Here is a 21,730-nt window from a genome sequence, read left to right as displayed (position 1 = left end):
TCCCTGCTGCGGAGGAGCGAGGACCCCTTGTTCCTGAACGACTCCAGTGCCTTTGACTTCTCGGACGAGGTGGGGGACGAGGACTTCCCCCGGTTTAACAAGCTGCGAGTGGTGGTGTCGGACGAGGCCTCGGAGACGGCCCCGGAGGCGCCGGTGAACGGGGCGCCCCTGGGCCTGCCCTCCGACGACGACTCCCTGCTGGACCGGGACATCGCCCTGCGCAGCGCCCGGGCCGGCCGGCCGGACCTCTGCAGCAGCTGCAGCAGCCGGCGGGAGCGCTCCAAGCAGAGGAAGGTGAAGAAGCGGCTGACGCTGGCTGCCCTCCTCTACCTCCTCTTCATGACGGGGGAGCTCATAGGTGAGTCGGGGGCTTGCTTTGCCGTCTCGCCGGCCCGGGTGCCTCACAGCCCGTTAGCTGCTCCGGCCTCGTTTTTAAGTATTTACTAGGAGAAACCGTCTGTCATTTAGAGAGATCAGCTGCAAGTTCAGAGAGTGAGAAGGAGCAAAGTCCACCTGTGTTTTCCATGCAAGAAAAGAAAGAGGAATTTGCAGCTTCCCTTACCTGAATCTCATCAGTCCCCCCCAGTGGCATAAAATACACATTTTTTTGTATGTCTGATGGCTTTTTATTTCTCCTGGTTTGTAAGTTTGTAAGGTGTTTTTAGCAAGGGAGAAATTGCATTTTATTGCAGTCATAAACATAATAGGATGAATAATTCCATCCTCGGTATTTTTTAATTACTGCCATAAAAACTTGCTGTGTTTGCAACAAGAGAAGAGGGAAATACAGTTTCTAAGCACGATACACTCTGTTGCTTACAACTGAAAAGACAAATCCTGAGCCATCAATAACAAACCAGCGAAGAAGCCACTCTCTTGACAGCTTCCTGATGTCCGACTGTGCTCTGGACTAGCATACGCTCCATCCAGACGTAAATCTTACGAGCAAAGTCAATTAAAATAATAGGTATTTTAACACTTCCCATTACAACACATGAGAATACCAAGTAGTTTGATTAAACTCGTTGCGTTTTTTGTTTGTTAGTACTTGGCAGAAGTATGGTGGGTTTTTACCTGGAAATTTGTTCCTATAAAAGCATCCGATTGTTGTTGGTCAGAAGAATGAATCTGGTGCTCAAGTTCAGCTTTTATTGCTCCCTCATAAAGGCATGCTATCGTTTGCTGTTCAGCTTGAAGAGAACCTGTGCATTACACAGCTGTCTCTGCGGAATGACAACGCTTTATTTAATAGGCTACAGTGGCATAGGCTTGAAATAAAATTAAATTTGAAAGTCCCTTGGATGCATAGGTGAGCTGTTAAATGGCCGTCGCCATTATCTAATCAATTTTGCAAAGCAGAGTACTTATCTTTTAATCTCTGTTCAGTTACCAATTTAATATCGGCGTCCTGTTGCCATCTGTCTTTGGGATACGTCCACGCCATTCAGGGCAAGTGTCTGCTTGGTGCTAGTCAGCCTCCTGAAGAATGCTTAAACCCTCTCATCCACTTTCCCCTGATTCGAAGTGGTGGGGAGCGTTACACAGTGCCAGTCCATCGATGCGTATGTTGAGCCAGGTCTCTCCGGCAACTCCAACAATTAATTGCTTTTAAATTGCTTTCATTTTAACATACAAGTCTAAATCAGAGCTAATCAGATGAATTATTGGCCATAATTCACCAGGGGAAAAAAAAATCAAGTTACAAAAACTTTCTGGAAGTAAAGAACAGAGATGCCTCAGGTATAGTAACACGGGACCTACATCCTCCTCCTCACCTACGCAAATTTGGTCAGTAATGACTGAAGATGTGATGTTTGCTTGCGTGAAGTGAGCTCGCGCTCTTGGATCGCTCGTCCTAGGACAGTTGTGAATTGTATCTTTAAGACAGAAACTCCTACAAGACGGACAGGGAGCAAAATAATTGCTGAGTATAAATAATACAGTTTGTCCCACATACGTAGAAAAAAATCCCTAGGAGAAATGGTCCGTTTTTCAGAGAGAGCCCAGAATACTGACTATATCTGCACCAGTTTTATTTGGGGCCTTATTTCAGGAACGTGGGTTAGTGGAAAAAAGTGGGTTTGTCCTTCAACACCTCTCAGTGTGTGGTTAGTCATTAACAGCACTGCCACAATACATCAGCTCATCACGGATAAGGCACTGCGCATCAAACCTGTTGCAGGGATCTGGCTGAATGCCTCCATTTGTCCCCTGGCTCCGTTTTTTTCTCTGGCTGAGGTTTTGGTTCAGCAGGAACTCAGGTAAATTTGATAAGCAACATAGTGTTATATCTCAGACGTAGACATCCTTTAACATGAGAGTGATTTTATTTGATTGTATTCATATCAGAGTTCCGATACATGCTGAATTTAGTTGATCTGAAGGGCCCCTTACTGAATAATATGTCTGAACTGTTGGCAGCTTGGTGCTGAAGTCACTAAGAGTGTATCTGTTGGGGGCTTCGGATCCGATTCACGCTATTGTAGACCTCTCCATAGCTACTGCAGGGAGAGCTCTAGAAATAATAGGTGTTGAGTAAAAATACTCTCTCATCACTGTCACATCATCTGTTGCTTCTCCCTCATAGCCAGGACTTCTGCAAGCCGAGCTCAGGGTGGCTGATTTGTCTGTACAAAGTGTTGGTACTGTAGTGCGGACTCATCTTCCTCAGGTCTATGTATGCTATTACCAGCCCCATTTCGTTATTTGGGCACCGAGGCAGACAGCACTGAGGGCCAGACCCACCCATAAAATATTCAGGCATCCAACTTCCACAGAGAGTAAATAGAGGACTTGGGTATCTCTGTACTTTTGTGGATCTTGACCTGAATGACTTGTCATAGGGCAAGTAATCAGCGGCAGAACGAGTAATTAAAGGTGGAGCCCTCAAGTCCTGGGTCAGTGCCCTACCTGTTTAAGTTATTTCACTCCAGCCCTGTATTGTGTTCTGTCTGGTTGGTTTCAAATTTTGGAACTTTTTGAATTGATCTGTAGCTCAGGTATTTGGGAAACTTTGATCATATAGGACATTTAACTGACTTCTTTCTAAGATCTTTGACAGATTTGAGTTTCTGAGGAAAAGGCAGAACACCCTATCAGACAATTAATTTGTTCAGTAAATTTCAGTAAAAATCTTTCTGCTGTCTTTTACCGATGTCAAGATGAAGGAAACCCTGTTTCAGTAGCTTTTTTGGGAAATCTTAATTGGCATATTTTTTCCAAAGTATAGCCAAGCTCATTACCCCAGCCCAGCTCAGTGTTTGTTGTTTAATTTGATGAACAGTCATTGTAAAAGTCGGATAACAACTTAGACTTTGTGGGAACCATTTTGCATCAAGAAATGAAAAACATACTGCAAGTCCTCATTAGCTTTTCTGACAGGGCTTTGATGTTTTCAGCTATGTTTAGAGATTTCTAATTGATCGTCCACGAGGAGGACTGCTGTCCTTCGCGGGTCACTGAAAACTGGTGAGCCATCAAGCTGTCTATCTGTAAAGGTTATAGAGGTCTTTTTTTTTTTTTCTCCAAGTTGCCAATCGTGTTTAAACAGCCCTTAGGCAGTACCTTTAACCAAGCAATGAACCGATATATTTGGAAACAAAAGAACCTTTGATTTCAGAATTTCATAAGTCTCAATTATGTTTTCTTAATCCACATGCTGCATTATGATTAGCTTCAACACCGGAATTCCTTCTTTATAATTTTATTTTTAAAACCTTTAAAAGTGAGAGACTAGCTGAAATAGAATTGACTCATCTTGGACTGAAGTGATTCTCAAAATTAATACATGTGAATTAACATACATACTTCAAATGATCACACGTGTGAACTACTGAATTGAATGTCCTTAGATATAAATTATTGTTTCTTCTGTGTTGACTATAAAAGAGGCTGAGTTGCACATTTCTAAGTCATATTCTTTTAAATTATGTGAGAACACAATTCCGAAAGGAAAGGCATAACTCATTTTACTCAAAAAGCTGCTGAATTGCTAAATCTTAAAAACTCATTATTTTTGAGCGGTGATGACCTTCGGAAAATTTCAGCCTCAGAAGAATTTGACTTAGAAACTTAGGAACAACTGAAGAAGGGGGGATGGAGGAAAGGAACTGGTTGAAACGTGGTGTATTTGGTAGTTACCCACAGTACAAGCAATGCTGCAGTATCAGCCATGCTGCTTGTGTTTGGCTGGGGAGGAGAGCGTAGCTCTGTCTGCAGGTGTGTACATGCAAACACCCACAGCCACCCACCCCCCCATTTTATGACTAGTCTTGAAAGCAATCAGCCAGTTGTGAATTGCCCTTTGCTATTTCCTCATGGTCAGCCTCTTCTCTAAGACAGTTTTAATTGTATACGAAGATATACAATTATGTACACGAAGATACCTTTAACTCGAAATGTTAGTTGGAGCCTCAAGCCTGCCAAATGGCATACCAGCTGCATGCTTTGCTCAGTAGAATTTACAGGCTGAATGACAGTCTCAAGGTAAGAAGAGAAACTAAATTATAGCTGAGCTGACATGAAAGATGTGATCTTTTCTGAGAAAATGGGCTTACCTTCGTGCATATGGAAGACACAACGCAGCCTGTCCTTGATTCCCCTTTGGATAAGGGATGCTTAAGAGAGAGGTGCATTGTTTAAATCTCTCACCTATCCAATAGTAGCATTAGCAATTGAGTTGGAACAAAGATATTAACCTTTGATCTGAGGTTATTTGTCTCAATGCAGCTCATAATTACGAGAAAAAATTATGGTAATAAATAACAAAGAAAAATGCTGTGCAAGTGAAAGTCATTGTCTGCAATATATATTGGCAGAACTTATACACCCCTGCCAGGACAGGGAATAATGAAGGTTAAAAGATAATGTAATAAAAATAAAAAGGGGGCAGGGTAAATTTCTTTGCCATTGAGTCACTGGATTTCTGTCCCTGTTCTGTAATGTCAAAATATTTAACAGATGTAGTTTAATGAAAGGATCAGCTGATTAAACACATCTGCAATAATACATAGAGAAAAGAGACAAAACTGTTTTGGGCCTGATCTTGCAAACGTTATGATGCAAGTAGTCTCTGTGAGAATAACAGGAGTGAATCCTTTCTATGTTACTTTTAATGGAAAGCACACTTCACTGCACTTTTAACTGTGGTAGCTTTAAATTATAGCATGACGTTTTGACTGTAATGGCAAAACCCCCCTGTTTAGTGAGTATAAGAAGGGTTCTCATGCACTTAATGCACTGTTCTGAAAATAAGTAACTGTAAGCTGTGCCAAGAGGATATTATCTAGAATCATTAATGTCATATGTCCTGACTTTTCCAACTTTGTTTTCAGGTGGATATGTTGCTAACAGTCTAGCAATTATGACAGATGCACTTCATATGTTAACTGACCTTAGTGGTATTATTTTGACCCTGCTTGCTCTCTGGCTGTCTGCAAAATCTCCCACAAAGAGGTTCACTTTTGGATTTCATCGCTTAGGTATGTAGATAATCAGCTTTTGCTATTAACAGAGTATTTTAAGCAACAACTGTAAAGATCACCTAATTCTAGAAGAATAGGTAACTAGAAAGAAAGTAGCAACAAACCTGAAAGTTGCTTTATGTTTAACACCCTGACTCTAATGTCCTTTCATTGGCCATTGTGGATCCACTACGTAGGTTGTATTGCCACAAGGGAATAGATAATAAAATTTTAAATTTTAAACCTCAGCCAAAAGTGACGTTTGATGGCAGAGTTTCACTCACTGGGAGCAGGATGAGTCTCTCCATCTCTGTGGAACTAGGACTTAGCAGATTCAGAGTTGAATTCTGAATGCTTGATTCATCTTCCATCTTAAAGGGGAAGGTTGGGGAATTGGATACATGATGACATTGTAAATATGACTTCCTACAAATGAACCATGGCCTAAGAAGTTTAAAAAGGGTTCAGAGGAGAGAAGCTGTCCCCAGCAAGAACAAGGGTGGATATGCAGCTGTGTTTCACAGCCCATCCATAGTTACTGGGCTGTTGCATTAGGTGAGGCCCCTGTGCACCTTTGTGCTTTGGAACGGAGGCTGTTGAGCAAGGGAGGGACACATTCTTTGGTCACTCGCTGCTGTACCACTGTTAGTGCTTGTGTGACACTCTGAGGAGCTTGTTGGTGCAGGAGCTGTACATGTCAGTCTTGTTCACAACAGATTATTGCCAGTGCCCAGGATTTACAAAGTCCCATTGACTTCAGTAGAATTATGATACGAGAAAAAAGTCCTATTCAATGTGAAAAATGACATCTTAATGCAGAACTAAAAAGTTCTGTAGAGCGTATTATCAGAGAGCTCTGCCCTGCCAGAAGCCACATAAATCAGTAGTATTCTTGCGCTCCCCAAACCACACAAAGCAGAGGTCAAAATGTCCCGTGGTTTGCAATTCAGTAAATTACTTAACCTCTGCCCATTTTAGGTGTCTGTAAAAAGAAGTATAAACAGAATGTTGTACTAAACCTTGGAAGGGTATTTTCAGGATTCATTACTTCATGTTTGGAAATGTAATGATGATAAAGGGTGTTTTCATGTGGTTGCTAACTGGATATAATAATTCATCATGTACAGCTGCAGGTCTTGTAGACATTTTACCAAAAGCTTCAACCTTTATTTTTCATGGAATAGATCATTTCTAGTGTCACAGTTTGCTGCCCCTGCTCTATACATTCTATAGCCTATATTTTTCAAGGAATTTCAAAGTCTTGTGTAGTCATCATTTGCAATTCTTACTTTGGCTGCTAGAACAGCAGTAGAATTCAACAACTCCATCACTCCTAGTCATTTGTCATCAGTCACTAATGCATGAATGCATAACTCTGTACACCAGCAAAGATCTTTGGGGCTTTAGCAAGAAAGCATTAACAATGCCAGCATTTCCCATTACAAACTTTTCTTTCAAGAAGTTTTCATTTTGCGATAGGAGCTCCCCTAATACTGAAACCTGACCTTGCAGGTATGCCCCTGGCATTTGCTCATACTCTCCAGAAGGATGTTTGCTAGCATTTATACATACTTTAACCCTATTTAAAAATAACTTGAGTAATTTATGTGTCTTTGTAACTTTTCTAAAACCAAATAGTACATACATTGAACTTGCCATGGCCTAGCTTAAAATAGGAGTTAATCTTAAGAAAAATAAAAGAAACTTATTTAACCATTAAAATCTTAGTTCTGTAAATTTTCACTGACTTTTCAATTAATTAATCTGAGGGCTCCACAGCACTTTGCAAACACAAATCCCTGAGGATTCCTGCCACCACGCTTTCTGTACCTTTTTTTTCTCCCCGTTTTACTGCCAAGAAAAACACTGGCCAGCCTGATCCAATGGTGGCCCACGGGCCAGATCTGCCCCATAGAGTTAGACCGTATCGCCCACCATCTTCTCCCTGGGCACCATCTTCCTGCTACAGGGAACAGCTTCTCAGTTCTGCAACAATTACTCCTCCTTTTCTGCTGCCCCGTGCCAGTAGGTGGTCAAACACTAGAACAGGTAGTGGAGTCTCCACAGTTGGAAATACTCAAAACCCAACTGGACACAGCCCTGAGCAACCTGCTGTAGCTGACCTTACTTTGGGCAGGGCTACACAGTTTCCAGGGGTTCCTTTCTACCTCAGCCATTCTGTCTGAGTAGCAGCAGTGCAGCTCTCTCTGTAGGAGGAGGACGACTAGAGCCTGGGGGTCGGGGGGGAGAGCTTCTGTGGCTGCAATGAGGAAGGGGAAGTGGGTAAAGGCCCTGCAAGAGACCTCCAAACCTTGATCTAGGCTGTGCAAGTACAGGAGGTGGGATGGTTCAAAATTACTATACACAGTTTTTTAAAGTCACATTTGTGAAATTTATTTGCCTGATTTTAGGGACCCAATCTGAACGCCGTGGCCAGAGGACCCAGTTTCACACATCAGTGAATGCTGGCAATGGAACAAAGCTGCTTCCAGGGCATATCCTCACTGTAACACATTTTTCCAAATAACCTGTATGTAAGAAGCTTGTCAGCAAATAGTATGAGCTCAACAATAGCTTGAATTTCATGAGAGATGTTAAAACATGACAGAATGTTAAAAATAGGGTACAGACTGAGCATCTGTCACAGAAAAAATGTGGAGCATTTGTTTAAAGCTGGGAATATGTGCAAGCACTATCTCATCACTGACCTGCTTTGCATTAAGTTTTAAGATAATCTGTACATACAGTAAGCATGAAAACATTCTAACGAACAATGTTTCTAGTACTCGTTATCACTTTTGTTTGCAGAACGATGAATTTTCAATCTCGTTCCCATAAACATTGCATTGTAAAGACAACAGACCTATTAGTTGTCTAGTCAAATTCCAGAAGGAAATTAGCACTAGTTTTCATTTATCTGAGTTCTCTTTGAATACATAATATGTATGCTCCATCTTCAGTTTTATTCCATTTTCAGTGGTGAAAAGGAAGCTGACAGGTTCAGGAATGGGTTAGAAAAGTGAAGACAAAATAATGGAAATTGCAGACATGTCTAAAAAGGATTATATTCTTGAAGCCAAAAATAGTTCTGTTTCACCACCAAGTGGAGATACCTCCTTCTCAGCAAGGCACTGAGCAGATTTAGGCATAGATATGAAACCTGGGATTTTTCCATTGCTGCAGAGACAATGTTAGTAATGACAGAATCAGTCAGTCCACTGAGACAGTGTATAGTTCATTTCACAAGAAGTGAAAGATCTCAGCACAATTCTACAGTGCTGACATGATGATGACTGTGAAAGAAACTGCAAGGAAAACACTGGTTTCCGTTGCAGAAAACATAGTTTTAGATTGTAAAACCACAATATGTTACTTCTCTGGTAAATGCTAATGTGCTATGGCTTCACAAATTTTTTAAAAAGCATTCTGGAAAACCTTCTAAGCAATGTATTATTTTTTTTTAAGGCTGTTGGCCTGAATAATCTGCCTGCTTTTTGAAGAACACTACCACTTGCATGGATATTTCCAGGATTTTCATGTTGCTCTGAAATCATCTGAGATTGTGACAGTTGCCTTTCAGAGCCTTGTTACTGCCTGGTAATGCTGGTAGTCGTCCAGGCATTGACACACTACCGAACAGCTGAATGCGTTGGTGTGAGTTTCTTCTCCCATAATGATGTTAAAAATTCGGTGTATGGATCAAGTGATTTTGGTGATATTAAAATGCTTATATAGCTGCATGTTTTTTACTGTAATATTGAATAAATAAAATTAAGGCAGTACTGTGTTAGAAATGACACCTTCTGCAGTAACCAAAGTTGTACTACACACTGACAGATTCAAAGCAAGAGGGAGAAGTGAGGTGAATCAATATTCTTAGAGCTATGGTACAGCCAAGAGCGGAATTTTGCCTTTACTGGGGAATAAATCAGGGCAACGTGTGGAACAAGGGGGAAGAACAACCATTGCAGTTCCAAGTAAATTAATTCCAGCTCTGATCTTTGAATTCACACAGGAAGGCTAAGATCCCAGTGATCCATCTGGCAAGTGACAGTAATGAGCATTATGCATAATGATTACAGATTACTCAGGCATGGCTGCGGATTTACATGCAATACAATGGAGCTAGCATTAAGGTTTTCCCAGTGCTTTTTGTAAAGCCCTGTATTAACTTGCTTGTAACTAAGACTGTCTTAACTGGGCCAGTGTTTTCTCTGTCAGGTATCTTGCTGCCGCCTTTTCTTTTTTCTTTTTTTTTTTTTAAAGTTTCAGCTGCAACAGGGCAATCATTTTCAGAATATGAAGCTAGAGGGTAAAAGTATGTTTATGTTAAAAATAATCTAGTGACCCATTTGGAAATACCTATATTCCTTATAGTAGGACCTTAAAACTGTAGTGTGGACTCATTCTTCTCAGGTTTATGTACGCTCTTATCAGCCCAATTTAATGACTTGGGTACCGAGGCAGGCAGCACTAAGGTCCAGATCCATAAAATATTCAGGCCTGTTTACCTCACATCAGAACAGCAGGAACCTTGCAGAGAGCTGTAACCACTTTCCACAGATTTAAATGGCAGTGGAAGGTGCAGGACAATGAAATATTAGGAGTTTTTATTAACTTTCTAATTTTCTCTTTATTTAGATGTATGTGCCCTTTTGAAAGTCCCTACTGATCAGATAAAATTCCTACACCAAAGTGTTGGTCATAACACTCTTGTGAAATATGAGTATTTGGTAAACATTAGATAATGTTAAAACAGCGTATTACAGCAATACAGAAACTTACATTAAGCAATCCTTCATAGCTGAAATCTGCAATAAATAACGTGTATGTACACATATGTCAAGCAGCTTAGGAGTAATACATCTGACAAGTTTGTACCGTTCAGTTTCTTAATCTTTTTATAATTTTTTCTTCATCCTAAATACAAAAGGATATATAAAAGTCATTTCTAAACCCAGCTTAATACTGTGGACACTTGAAATCAAGCTCTCTCTTATTTGTAGGTGGGCTGGTGATGTTTGAGATCACCTATCTTCCCCTCCTCTGGACAGGGCCTTTGCCTGCGGCTTCTTGGGCAAAAGTTCTGGGTTGTCTGAAGAAGTCACAGTCATCGCCCATGCAGAAATTTTCAGAGAAAACATAATTTGAGGGATATACTGACAAGGAAGCGTGAAGGAGTTGACTAGAACAAACTCCATTTGTTAATCTTATTTTACGAGTTTTATTTACTACACAACTTGTTAGTTGTGCATTAGGGTTATAATATGCATAAAATAGTTAAAATAATTAAAGCTCTGTCCACGTTCTAATTTGGAAATAGAAACAGATCTGAGACTGACTTTTGTAATGTTGTTTCCTTTCTGTTTGCAGAAGTATTGTCAGCCATCATTAGTGTATTGCTGGTCTATATCCTTATGGCATTCCTCTTGTATGAAGCTGTTCAAAGAACTATCCATATGGACTATGAAATAAATGGCGATATCATGCTGATTACAGCAGCCGTTGGTGTTGCAGTTAACTTAATGTAAGATCTCCCTTTCTCTCCGTTAACACTCATAAATGTATTTCTGAATAAGCTGCTAGTTCATTCATGGCCTGTAACTTTCTCATGGGATGTAATCTTGGTGGACCTCTTCATTTTCATAAATAAGACAAGAAATGATACTGAGTATTACTTTTTCAATTCTTTGGTTTAAAAGGAAGAAAAAGAAAAAAAAGCAACAAAAAAACCCCACCCACCAAACCCTAAAGCCTGTTTCTTGGAGTGTTTTTCTTCTTTCACTTTCAGAATGGGTTTTTTGCTGAATCAATCTGGCCACCTTCACTCCCACTCCCATTCCCACCCTCACTCTCACGTACCTCAGTCGAACTCTCCTAACACAGCCCACAGCAGTAGCCACGGGCACAGCAGCCTTGCCGTGAGAGCAGCGTTTGTACATGCCCTTGGGGACCTGGTACAAAGTATTGGCGTGCTCGTAGCTGCATACATCATACGCTTTAAGGTAAGGAATGGCTAGTCTTTGAGGCAGGGTGGAGTTTTTTTAATTTCAACTCCGGTGATTAAATTAAAAAGGGATTTGTTTTTGTAAGTTATTAAAAAAATACTTTGTGATATTCTATTATAAGCTTCATACATTCATGCAAAATAAGCAAAGACTATCTCTAGTGTGTATTTTGTAACTATTCAAACAAAAAGAAATATTCATGAAAGTTGAAGCTACAAGCAACTGCATTTTCTGAGTCACATTTTTATAAGTGAGCTTATTTTCATACATCCTTTAACACTTTGGAACTTCCCTTGCAGCCAGAATACAAGATTGCTGATCCTATATGTACATATGTATTCTCCATACTGGTGGTTTTGACAACAGTTCGAATTCTGTGTGACACAGGAGTTATTATTCTGGAAGGTAAGATCTGTGCACAGTCTGCAGTACTTTACATGTCAAATACCAGTGAGCATTGGCACTTTCTTCACATCACGATCACATTCGATCTAACGAAGTGGACCGTGACTGGAGACCTGTTTATGCTGCTGCTGCTTTAGTCTGTTGGTTCTTGATGGCTCATCTAAGTTGCAGCAGTCTTCAGGTGTCTTTGACCTCTGCCGTGACATGTACGGAACTTTCTTGTGTGTCTGCAGTGGCTATCAGCTTAACTAAGTGTACATTTGCCCAGGCTCAGTTCTACACTTTCACTTTAATTATTGTAAAGTTAAAGTGAATGTGAGTGCATTTAAAAGGAGGAAGCAAGCTTAGGCCAAATGCCTGGACAGGTGGTTCACGCCTGTCCTGTCTTCCCCTTTTCCACGCGTGCTGTGGTATTGCTTGTGTGCTTCTACTGTTACCATAGGGGAAGCTACAAGTAAAGAGTGGTGTAAAAAGGAAGAAGAAAAAAACTGGAAAGAAAAAGCTGAAGAATCTTATCTCATGTGGTGACTTAGAGGGAAAGGTGCCAGCAACATTCTTTGCATTATTATAACTAACATGCCAACTATTGCTGCTTGATCTAGTACTTTTACCATATGAAAGTGAATATATTAGGGATGGGAGAAAAATCCTAGGTTTTAGCTGCACCTTCCTAGCTGTCTCATGTGAGCTATTATTGACTTCACTTTTACTATGTTACGAGGTTAAATCAAAGACCTCAAAATCTTCAATGTCAAGTGATTTTGTTGTCATTTAGGAGGGGAAAAAAAAAATGCAACAAAATGGAAGTTCACCGAGAAGGCAAAAATGGTAAAATTTGCTTAAGAAACCTCAGTTAGCTCCAGGGCAATAGCTAAGATTTAGCTGAAGAAAACAGATAAGACAAACTAATGGTGTATTAGATTCCAGATGTTTGAGCTGTAGCTGTTTGCATAGGTATCTCAGTTGTCATAAAAATCTCCACATTAATGATGTTATTAAAAGTGATGATAGGTTGGCTTTATGTATGCTAGGGAATTTTTCCAACTCGGATTCAGGATCTCCAGAGAATGGACCTGCATTTATATTGGAGACTACTGCTACAACATCAGGGTCCTTGGAGTTGTATCAGCTTTCACTATTCATTTTAACTTAAGTTTCATCATTATACTAGGAATGCTAAATTAAAAATGTAAATGATTATCTAATACAAGCAATGAGATTCTAGCTTTTAATATAGATTTATAAGGCAACGTGGAAGTCTATCAATAGCATGATGCGAGATATCAAAATTTAAGTTCATGTTTCCTGGGAAAAAGAAAGCTGTAGAAATAATACCAGGCAGTTAGCTAGTTATTTATCAGCTAAATAATTTTCTGTTAGTCTTCACTAGAAGGAAAATTTTGTTTAATATGAGAGAATCCTAGACACGGACCTTTGAAAAGAGATGGTACTGGAACTAACATAATTTAAAAAAAAGTAAGGCATCCAGTTCAGAGAGGAGTCATCCAAAACTTCTGAAGAAATTTGAGAAGAAGGTGGCTGAATTCCTCTCACAGTATATATAAAACTCCCTAAAACTGGAAAATAAGCAGTAAAAAGCTATGATAGAAACAAAACTATTCAGAAACAGAGTTATTCAGTATTTTTGTACTAGTTTTTGAGCCCATGTTGATCATCTAAAATTTTGATTCTGCCCTTCGTACAGGTGAAGGGTTGAGTAGGGAAACTATAGAGGTGCTGTAGCTGCTGAAAATACTACGTCCAGAAGGACTTGGTCAGTGCAGTCATTGATTTGCAAAGAAGCCATGCTATAAGACAAAAAAGTCATGTGTTAACCACTGCAGAGGGATTACTATGAGCATTTGAAAATGATACCAGTTACCTGAAGAGAGAAGTTTCAGGAGACAGCAGGAGGCAGGCCCTAGCATTTTTTTTTTTTAGATTCTGACCTTAGAGTCTGATCTAGGCAGTTACTAGGGGTTAGAAGCTGCAGTAAAGTTGTCTACACAAGTACATCGCTCCAAAGGATCTAACGCTGACTATTGCCAGAGAGTGGATTCTGGACAGGACAAATTACATTTGAGACAACACTGCAATTCCTGTACAACATCTGTATCCATACTGGACTTAATATGCCAATTTGCATATTCTTCTCTATTGATAACTTGGAAGTTACTAATCACTTCCAACAGCACAAATTACAAAACTCTTTTGACACTAAGATCTGTCATGACATTTTAAAGGCCACTGAGAGTTTGCAGAAGACCGAATTAATTTTATCTCATGTTTGGTATCACAGGAGTTCCAAGGCATTTAAACGTGGATCGCATTAAGGAAGACTTGATGAAAATTGAAGATGTTTATTCTATAGAAGATTTAAATGTTTGGTCTCTCACTGCAGGAAAAACAACTGCCATAGTCCACTTGCAACTAGGTAAGCTGCTGTATAGCATAAGTCTAAATTAAATCTAAGTGTAGAAAAAAAAAACCCCAAAACATTTTCTCTTCATATTGTTATTTAAATTGAACCAGGAAATATCATTCTGGGGAAAAAAATCTACTAACTATGGTTTTGTACAGCGAGGTACAGAACCCATTGGCCCAGAAAGACACAGTGTAAATGAAAATTGTGCAAAGAAAATATATTCATACAGAAACATCCACTACAGAGTCTTTGCGGGGGGAGGCAGGGACGGGGAAGGATTTCTCCTCAGAAATTCCCTTATTTCGTCCAGGGAAAGGCAGGGTGAAGTTCTAATGTGGAACAGTCTGACATACGAAAAATAAATATGTTTTGCCAAAACGTGCTGATTTAGACATCTAACAGTACCATGTTAACAAATAATATAAATATATAATATTAATTCTTGGTAAGAAAGCTCAGGTTTTTTGGGGAGTGGTGTCTAATACAGACAGTTTTATCAAGATGTGATTCTAATTAGAGGACATAGACCTAAAGGTGTAAAATAATATCTAGAGAGTACATAGTGACCACAGAACAAAATTAAATTAATAAATGAGTGTGAACAAAGATTATTCTAGTTGGTAACACTGTGAAAAATCTGAGAACAGCTGGATTGTCCAGGTTTCTTGAGGAGTGAATTCTATTAATTATTTTCTTGATTTTCCAGTTCCTGGTAGTTCATCTAAATGGGAGGAAGTTCAGTTCAAGGCCCGACAACTGCTGCTGAACACATTTGGAATGTACAAGTGCTCTGTCCAGCTTCAGAGTTACAAACAGGAGATAAGCAAAACCTGTGCAAGTTGTCAGAGTTCCAGTGCCTAATTTCGTATGTTTTGGGAACTGCTGCCTTATTCTTTATCTTGTAGTCAAAGACTGAGAGCAATAAATGCAAAACGAAAATGATGAAATAGAAACCATTAATATGTGGATTTGTACCATGCAGCAGGGAGAACTGGTGCTGCAACAAGTGCAGTGGTTGCCCAACAGAACACGTATTTCACTCTCTCCCTTGTACTGGTTTATTCAATTTATTATGATTTTGAGACAAAGCTGTTTTCAGATTATTGTTTACAACCTGCAATGTGGCTCTGCAGATACCTCACAAATTACAGTCCAATATCGTCCTTTAATAACTATGTACCACAAAGTACCTGCACTCCAAATGGAGCATCAAGTATTCAGTATTTCAGTTAAAGTCTCTAATGCTGATCATGCCAGGGTTCCATAACGTGTCAGGATCCCTGAATTCATTACACAGTATTTTTGCAATAGTAATTTTCATACAGTATCTTAAACTATAATGTGTACAGTGCTAGTTGAATTGTTTTGGAAACTGTCTCTTTGGAGACACTGCAAAATACAGAATTTACTGTACCCAGACCAGAAAGTTAGCTTTAATCTGGGCATTCAGAGATCCAGACAGGAAGATCCTTGCCCAGACTTCTGATGTTTAACTAGAGACCCAACACTACTGGACCCAAAGTGTTTTAAGTGATCGGTTATCTTTAATGTATTTTAGAATAGGGTTTATACATTAGAAACAGCTTATTTATTTTACAAAGTTTTGACTTGTAAGATGAATTTATTATTAATAATCTTGAATGTCTAAACCAACATTTGATTCACATTAAAAGGCCAGCTCATTAGCATGCATTCTAATTATAATTAATGTCCTGTAATTGATCATTTTTCCATGATTGTTTTGTTTTAAAAGAAAAATCAAATGATAGACACTATGCTTGACATGGAGATACTCTCAAACACAATCTACAGACAGGCAAAACATGTATCTTCTAACAGGAAAGTGGGGAGCAGAAGTTTTAGATATGTAGTATTCCCTCAGTCACAGATCTCTGACCTTTTCATCTTTGCTTTGAGCACAGTATGGCAGTATTCTGACAGGAATGCCACTGCAATAGCAGTCCCTCGCTACTTAGCTTTATGAATAAAGCAAAATCCAAGCAAGCTCAGTAACCTAATGGTGTTGGACAACAAAATCATAACAACCTACAGAGATAGAAAGGCCGTTTCTTATTTACAGAGGGATGAGGCAATTTTGAAAAGACTATTTATTCATCCTCAAAGTCCACAAAACTGAATTGCTTAGCCTCATGGTAGAATCACTGTACTTTGAATGTACACAGGATAATAAAACCTGACCCTAAGCTATCATACACCTCCAAGCTCAGATTTACACCTGCTTCTGAAGTCATTTGCATTGAAGAAGCTAAGAGCAACAGGAATATGACCTGCAAAGTTCAGAAGACAGTAAGAGCTTGGCTTCAAATATTTTTTTCTTATTCTGTACTTTGATCTTTATGCAGAACTTCCACTGACATCAAAAGTAGTTCTGTATGTGGATCAGAAAGGAAAATTTTTACCCAATAATGGATATTGTGATATTCAGCTGTGAATACTTAAGCTATTGTCTGTTTTGAAACTTGCTAGGGTTTCACATATTCATCAGGCTGATTTATACCTGCAATTGGTGGTAACAATCTTGGCTTCTTTTCTCCCCTTTTTTTGAGGTAGGGGTCACACGATGAATTTTTAGAGGTGAAAACTGACAGCACAGTATTAATTTGGGCAAAGTGCACCTAACACTGGATTATGTTTGTAGCTGTTCTGGCAAGAAATGGGAACACTTGAGTATAGCATGGGAGCACATACAGCTCAGAGGCAAAGTGGCACTGTACTTGGGAAGTTAATGCTTCAATACAAACACTATCATTAATTAAGCCATATCACAGTTCATGAAAAATGTGCATCCCATCCTTACAAACTTACTGGAAAAAAAAATAACACAAACAAACAACAGGTATTTTGCACACACTAATACTCAAATAGGTTTTAATTAAATCGGGGTTTACAGTTGCTGTAATTAGAAGTTGAAGTACAGTAGACGTATTGTATTTGGAGTTTTTTATTGTAATAATTTACGCATTTGTTTAATTGAAGAAAAAAGCAGAAATGTGTTGTTTTATTGTGGGTTTTATTAAATCAATTATTAAACTTCACATTGTTGTCTTATATTTATTTGTATTGCTGTCTCTTGTCATCATCTTGGATTCTTACAGCAGCTGTTTTTTGAAGTGTCTGAACACTCAAGCTTAACTCAGTTTGGAGATGCTATATATAGAATGATGTCTCCCTCTTTAGTCAGAAGAATTCCAGTCTTGTTATTTCCTGTGCAATAATTGCACTTTAGAAAACATAAGCTGACAAAGCATGGTGAAGGAGCAGCCACAAAACAACTGGCAAAACATTCTTGAAACCCTACATTCACCCTCGAGGGGCCCTTGTTATCAAGGCCTATAGACTGGAAGGAGTTCAGAGAAAAAGCAACAGAAGATGAAATGAGAACCAAAAATAACAGAATGAATGCATTTATCTCAGGGAGACTCTGAAGTGTACATGCCCTGTTTTGAGGTCTAACTAAACTCACATGGAAATTTATATCTCTGCGGTCTACCTCTAATCCTTTTCTTACTCTTTATATTCAGGGCACAGGTTGTCTGGCACTGCTATGTTTAACATAAAAATCCAGTATTCTTCTGAATCTGCTATTAATCAACATCAAAAGGAATATGCATATTATCACTTATAATACTCCTAGTGATGGAATAAATGAGAACAACAGAACTATAAAAACAACCAAGTAGAAATAATTAGTACACTTACTTATAAGGATAGAGAAATACTCAGAAAATAACACTGATTTGCAAATAAACTACCAGGAATTTATGACCTAATACACGGTAACAGTACTCGGGAAGCACAAGTGCCTATAAAAGACGACAAGTTATTTTTATAGACATTGCAAGGTCATTTTCAGTACCAGCTTAGAGGAAAGTGGCCTTAGTATAAATAAGAATCAGGTCTCATGTCTTTCCAAGCAGCTCTCCAGCATATCCAGATTATTTCATTTACACACTCTTACACTACTCTTTTCCTTCTACAAAATCCTCTGTTGAAATTAAAATGCATTTACTTAACAGGATTTCTCTCTCACCAAGAGACTCATAAGATTTGAGCAAGTTTCCACAACTAGTGACCCCCCTTTCCAGAGCCGTGGTGCAATACTCTTGCTGACTGAACAGCTAAAATCCTGTGAAAATTCTGCCACCTCTAACAGTCTACTCTGGAAAAAGATTTTTCCTTTCCTAATCTGTGATTGTCAGCCATCCTTTTCTGAAGCATGGATACAGCTTTGATGACAACCTACTCATATGAGTCAATAAAGTGTTTTTATATCGAGCAGACTGCAAACCATCACATCCCACTCTTCTGTTCTGAAACGTTCTTATCCTAAGGAGAAAATTAACAGAAGCCTATTTTATTTCTGAATGTTTTCCTTGCTTAATTTTGTGAGTTTTTTTGTTTTGTTTTCTTAAATTGTGTTGACATTTAGTCTTTTCAATACCAGCAGCATTTCTTTCTACACCAGCAGAATTACCATTTAAAATATTATACCTGAATCTGGTCTTCAATTATTTTACTACTGTACATATCTGCTATTGAGTGGTTAAACATTAGAATAGGCTGCCCAGGGAAGTGGTTGAGTCACCATCCCTGGAGGTATTTAAAAGACGTGTAGATGAGGCGCTGCTTAGGGACATGGTTTAGTGGGCATGCTGGTGTTGGGTTGACGGTTGGACTCGATCTTAGAGGTCTTTTCCAACCTTAATGATTCTATGATTTCTTGCAGAATCACTCCCAACTGGCAGAATGACTAAGAAAAGCAGCAGGCTGGCATTTAGAAGTAGCTTTCTGATGTAAAACCAAAAAACCCAAAAGACACCCACCAACTAATCAGTAGTAAGTCTTTTTGTTCAGGTATTTCGGCAGAATCTCATAAGGACGCTGCACTGATGCTGCATAGAGCAGGGCTGTTGAGTATTATTTCTCTCTACAGATACTAGAAGAATATCGTAAATGAAGATAGGCTGTTGGGTAATTAAACAATATGTACTGCAGTAGCTTCCTAGACTCCAATAAGCTAGTCCACTGTCAGAGAAGAAGTTCCCTTGAGATCTCAAGGGGAGGGGAAATCCACTGTAAACACCCAGCTCATTTCCCTCTATCCATCCACAATGGCATTGCCAAGATGTTTTTTCTTGTTGGTTGCCCCAAGCACATTCAGTTGTTCCAGGAGTTAGCACACCTAGCCCAAACATCATGTTTCATCAGCACTTTGCATTATGCCACCGCTCTCTGTTTCTCTCTTTGTTTTCTTGCAATACTCTACCCTCTCCACAGCTTCACTAATAATGTCCAGCTTGCACCCTGTGCACCTGCTGCTTACATGGTCGCTAGGAGCTTCTCATGCAGCATTGTGTGTGGAACACGCCCAAACGACTTGTAAGGCCTGTTCTATTCAAATACATGCTTGCCCAAAGTCCGTTTCCTCTTTGATCTCTAGATGAAAAAAAATCTTCTAACCACCAAGTTGCTAACTCACAAGGAAGACCTAATCTGAAAGCCTCTAGATTCTCTTTCTACCCTCTCCACAGCTTCACTAATAATGTCCAGCTTGCACCCTGTGCACCTGCTGCTTACATGGTCGCTAGGAGCTTCTCATGCAGCATTGTGTGTGGAACACGCCCAAACGACTTGTAAGGCCTGTTCTATTCAAATACATGCTTGCCCAAAGTCCGTTTCCTCTTTGATCTCTAGATGAAAAAAAAATCTTCTAACCACCAAGTTGCTAACTCACAAGGAAGACCTAATCTGAAAGCCTCTAGATTCTCTTTTACCTTAAAAAAAGATAAAACAAATGTCCTCCACCTTCCCCACCCTTAATCCCCTTTCCAGCCTCATCCCATCCTCCCCCTCTTTGTACCAAATCATGCTGGGCACTAACCGACACTCTCTGTGCTCTGGAGCTGGCAAATCCCCTTCTGTTCTCCTCTTCTCATTCCATTTTCCACGGCTGAATGCTCTGCAAAGGACCATACATGCTCTTCCATTCTGTGAAATACCTGACACAACTTTGGAAGCTGCTAGAATAAATACCGATCCTTTCCATTTACTGCTATCCAGCTACCACAACAATCTGCTCTTAGAATGCATGCGTACCTGCCTCCTATGTTTACAGCTGTAAAATTTAATAATGATATTCAAATCAGTATTTTTTGCTTTTATCTCTATTTTCCTTTTCTCCATTGTGTTCTGCTTTTTCTTCTCAGTATCACACAGTTTGAAAACCGCCAGTGCTAAACCTACAAGACAAAATAACTTAATTGCTTTTATTACAGTTATGAAGCATTTATACCTTTTATGGCATCAATTTCTGTAGAAAAAATAAGCCATTTCATAAACACAAGCATAATTTTATCCATATGGCGACTGCTTTATCATTTCCTTGCTATTATACCTGGTGAAAAGATAAGTTGTTTCTCCAGGATTGTGACCAGCCAGTACATGAGGGTACATGAAACCAGTCAATGCTGTCTGTCCAGAGTGTGTTTCACATTAATCTCAGTGCTGATATATACAGGGATTTTTGATTCAGCTGATGAATACATAAAAGCAACCAGATGGCAAGCAGACAAAAAATTTACTTTTGTCTCAGGTGCATTAAGAGCACCCAAGTCCCTGCAGTCTTCCTATTTCTTTTTCCCAAAACACAAACACAGAAATTATCTAATAAATCCCTAAATAAATTGATGAGATGTAAACATATAAAAATAGCTATTTAATTCTAGTAACTGGCCTTTTAAATTCAAACAGAATTTTTGAGAAAAACACCATAAACAAACATTTTCATAGTTAAGATGATGCTACATATTTGAACCTAGCATACGATTAGTTTTTTTTTTTATAGATTTCGTGTGTTCCTTTTTCCAAGCCCACTGTAAGAACAAGTCTGACACAAAACTGTACGGAGAAATACTTTCCCCTCTGAACTGTCAACCTTCAAGGCCTTTCCCGAGTTTACCAGAAGATGGTGCACTAGTCCCAGCTTTAATAGAGTTGTGTACTGAGTATAACTATTGAGACTTCTGTATGTCAAAGGAATACATTTTGTCGCAAATTTTTAAAATGTCTCATTAGTAAGTAAAAAAAAAAAAGTCTTAATTTTCCCTCAGGATAACACAGGGGATTTAACTTTATCATGGATGCAATAAGGAAAAGCACAAACCTAGCACAGATTTGCTAAACAATTACCAGGAAGGACTTAAGATACTTCTTAAAGGCATGTACAGGTAAATATCATAGAATCATAGAATCATAGAATCATTGAGGTTGGAAAAGACCTCTAAGATCATCGAGTCCAACCGTCAACCCAACACCACCATGTCCACTAAACCATGTCCCTAAGTGCCTCATCTACTTGTCTTTTAAATACCTCCAGGGATGGGGACTCAACCACTTCCCTGGGCAGCCTG

At 39.2% G+C, this 21,730-nt stretch overlaps 1 protein-coding gene across 1 annotated transcript in view; it reads left to right on the top strand.

The window, feature by feature from the left end:
* The window catches only part of SLC30A4 (solute carrier family 30 member 4), an 18,251-nt gene extending 882 nt beyond the window's left edge, over positions 1-17,369 (top strand). The window contains exons 2-8 of the mRNA XM_009276605.1: positions 5-358; positions 5,334-5,480; positions 10,836-10,989; positions 11,254-11,467; positions 11,770-11,875; positions 14,175-14,309; positions 15,007-17,369. Of these exons, the coding sequence (XP_009274880.1) occupies positions 5-358; positions 5,334-5,480; positions 10,836-10,989; positions 11,254-11,467; positions 11,770-11,875; positions 14,175-14,309; positions 15,007-15,161 (1,265 nt within the window). The 3' untranslated portion in view covers positions 15,162-17,369. The remainder of the gene's footprint in view (positions 1-4; positions 359-5,333; positions 5,481-10,835; positions 10,990-11,253; positions 11,468-11,769; positions 11,876-14,174; positions 14,310-15,006) is intronic.
* Positions 17,370-21,730: the final 4,361 nt, after the last annotated feature.

The sequence above is a fragment of the Aptenodytes forsteri genome, unplaced genomic scaffold (genome assembly GCF_000699145.1).
Source record: "Aptenodytes forsteri isolate BGI_AS27 unplaced genomic scaffold, ASM69914v1 Scaffold1, whole genome shotgun sequence".
NCBI lineage: Eukaryota > Metazoa > Chordata > Aves > Sphenisciformes > Spheniscidae > Aptenodytes > Aptenodytes forsteri.
This window is presented reverse-complemented; position numbering and strand designations above follow the sequence as displayed.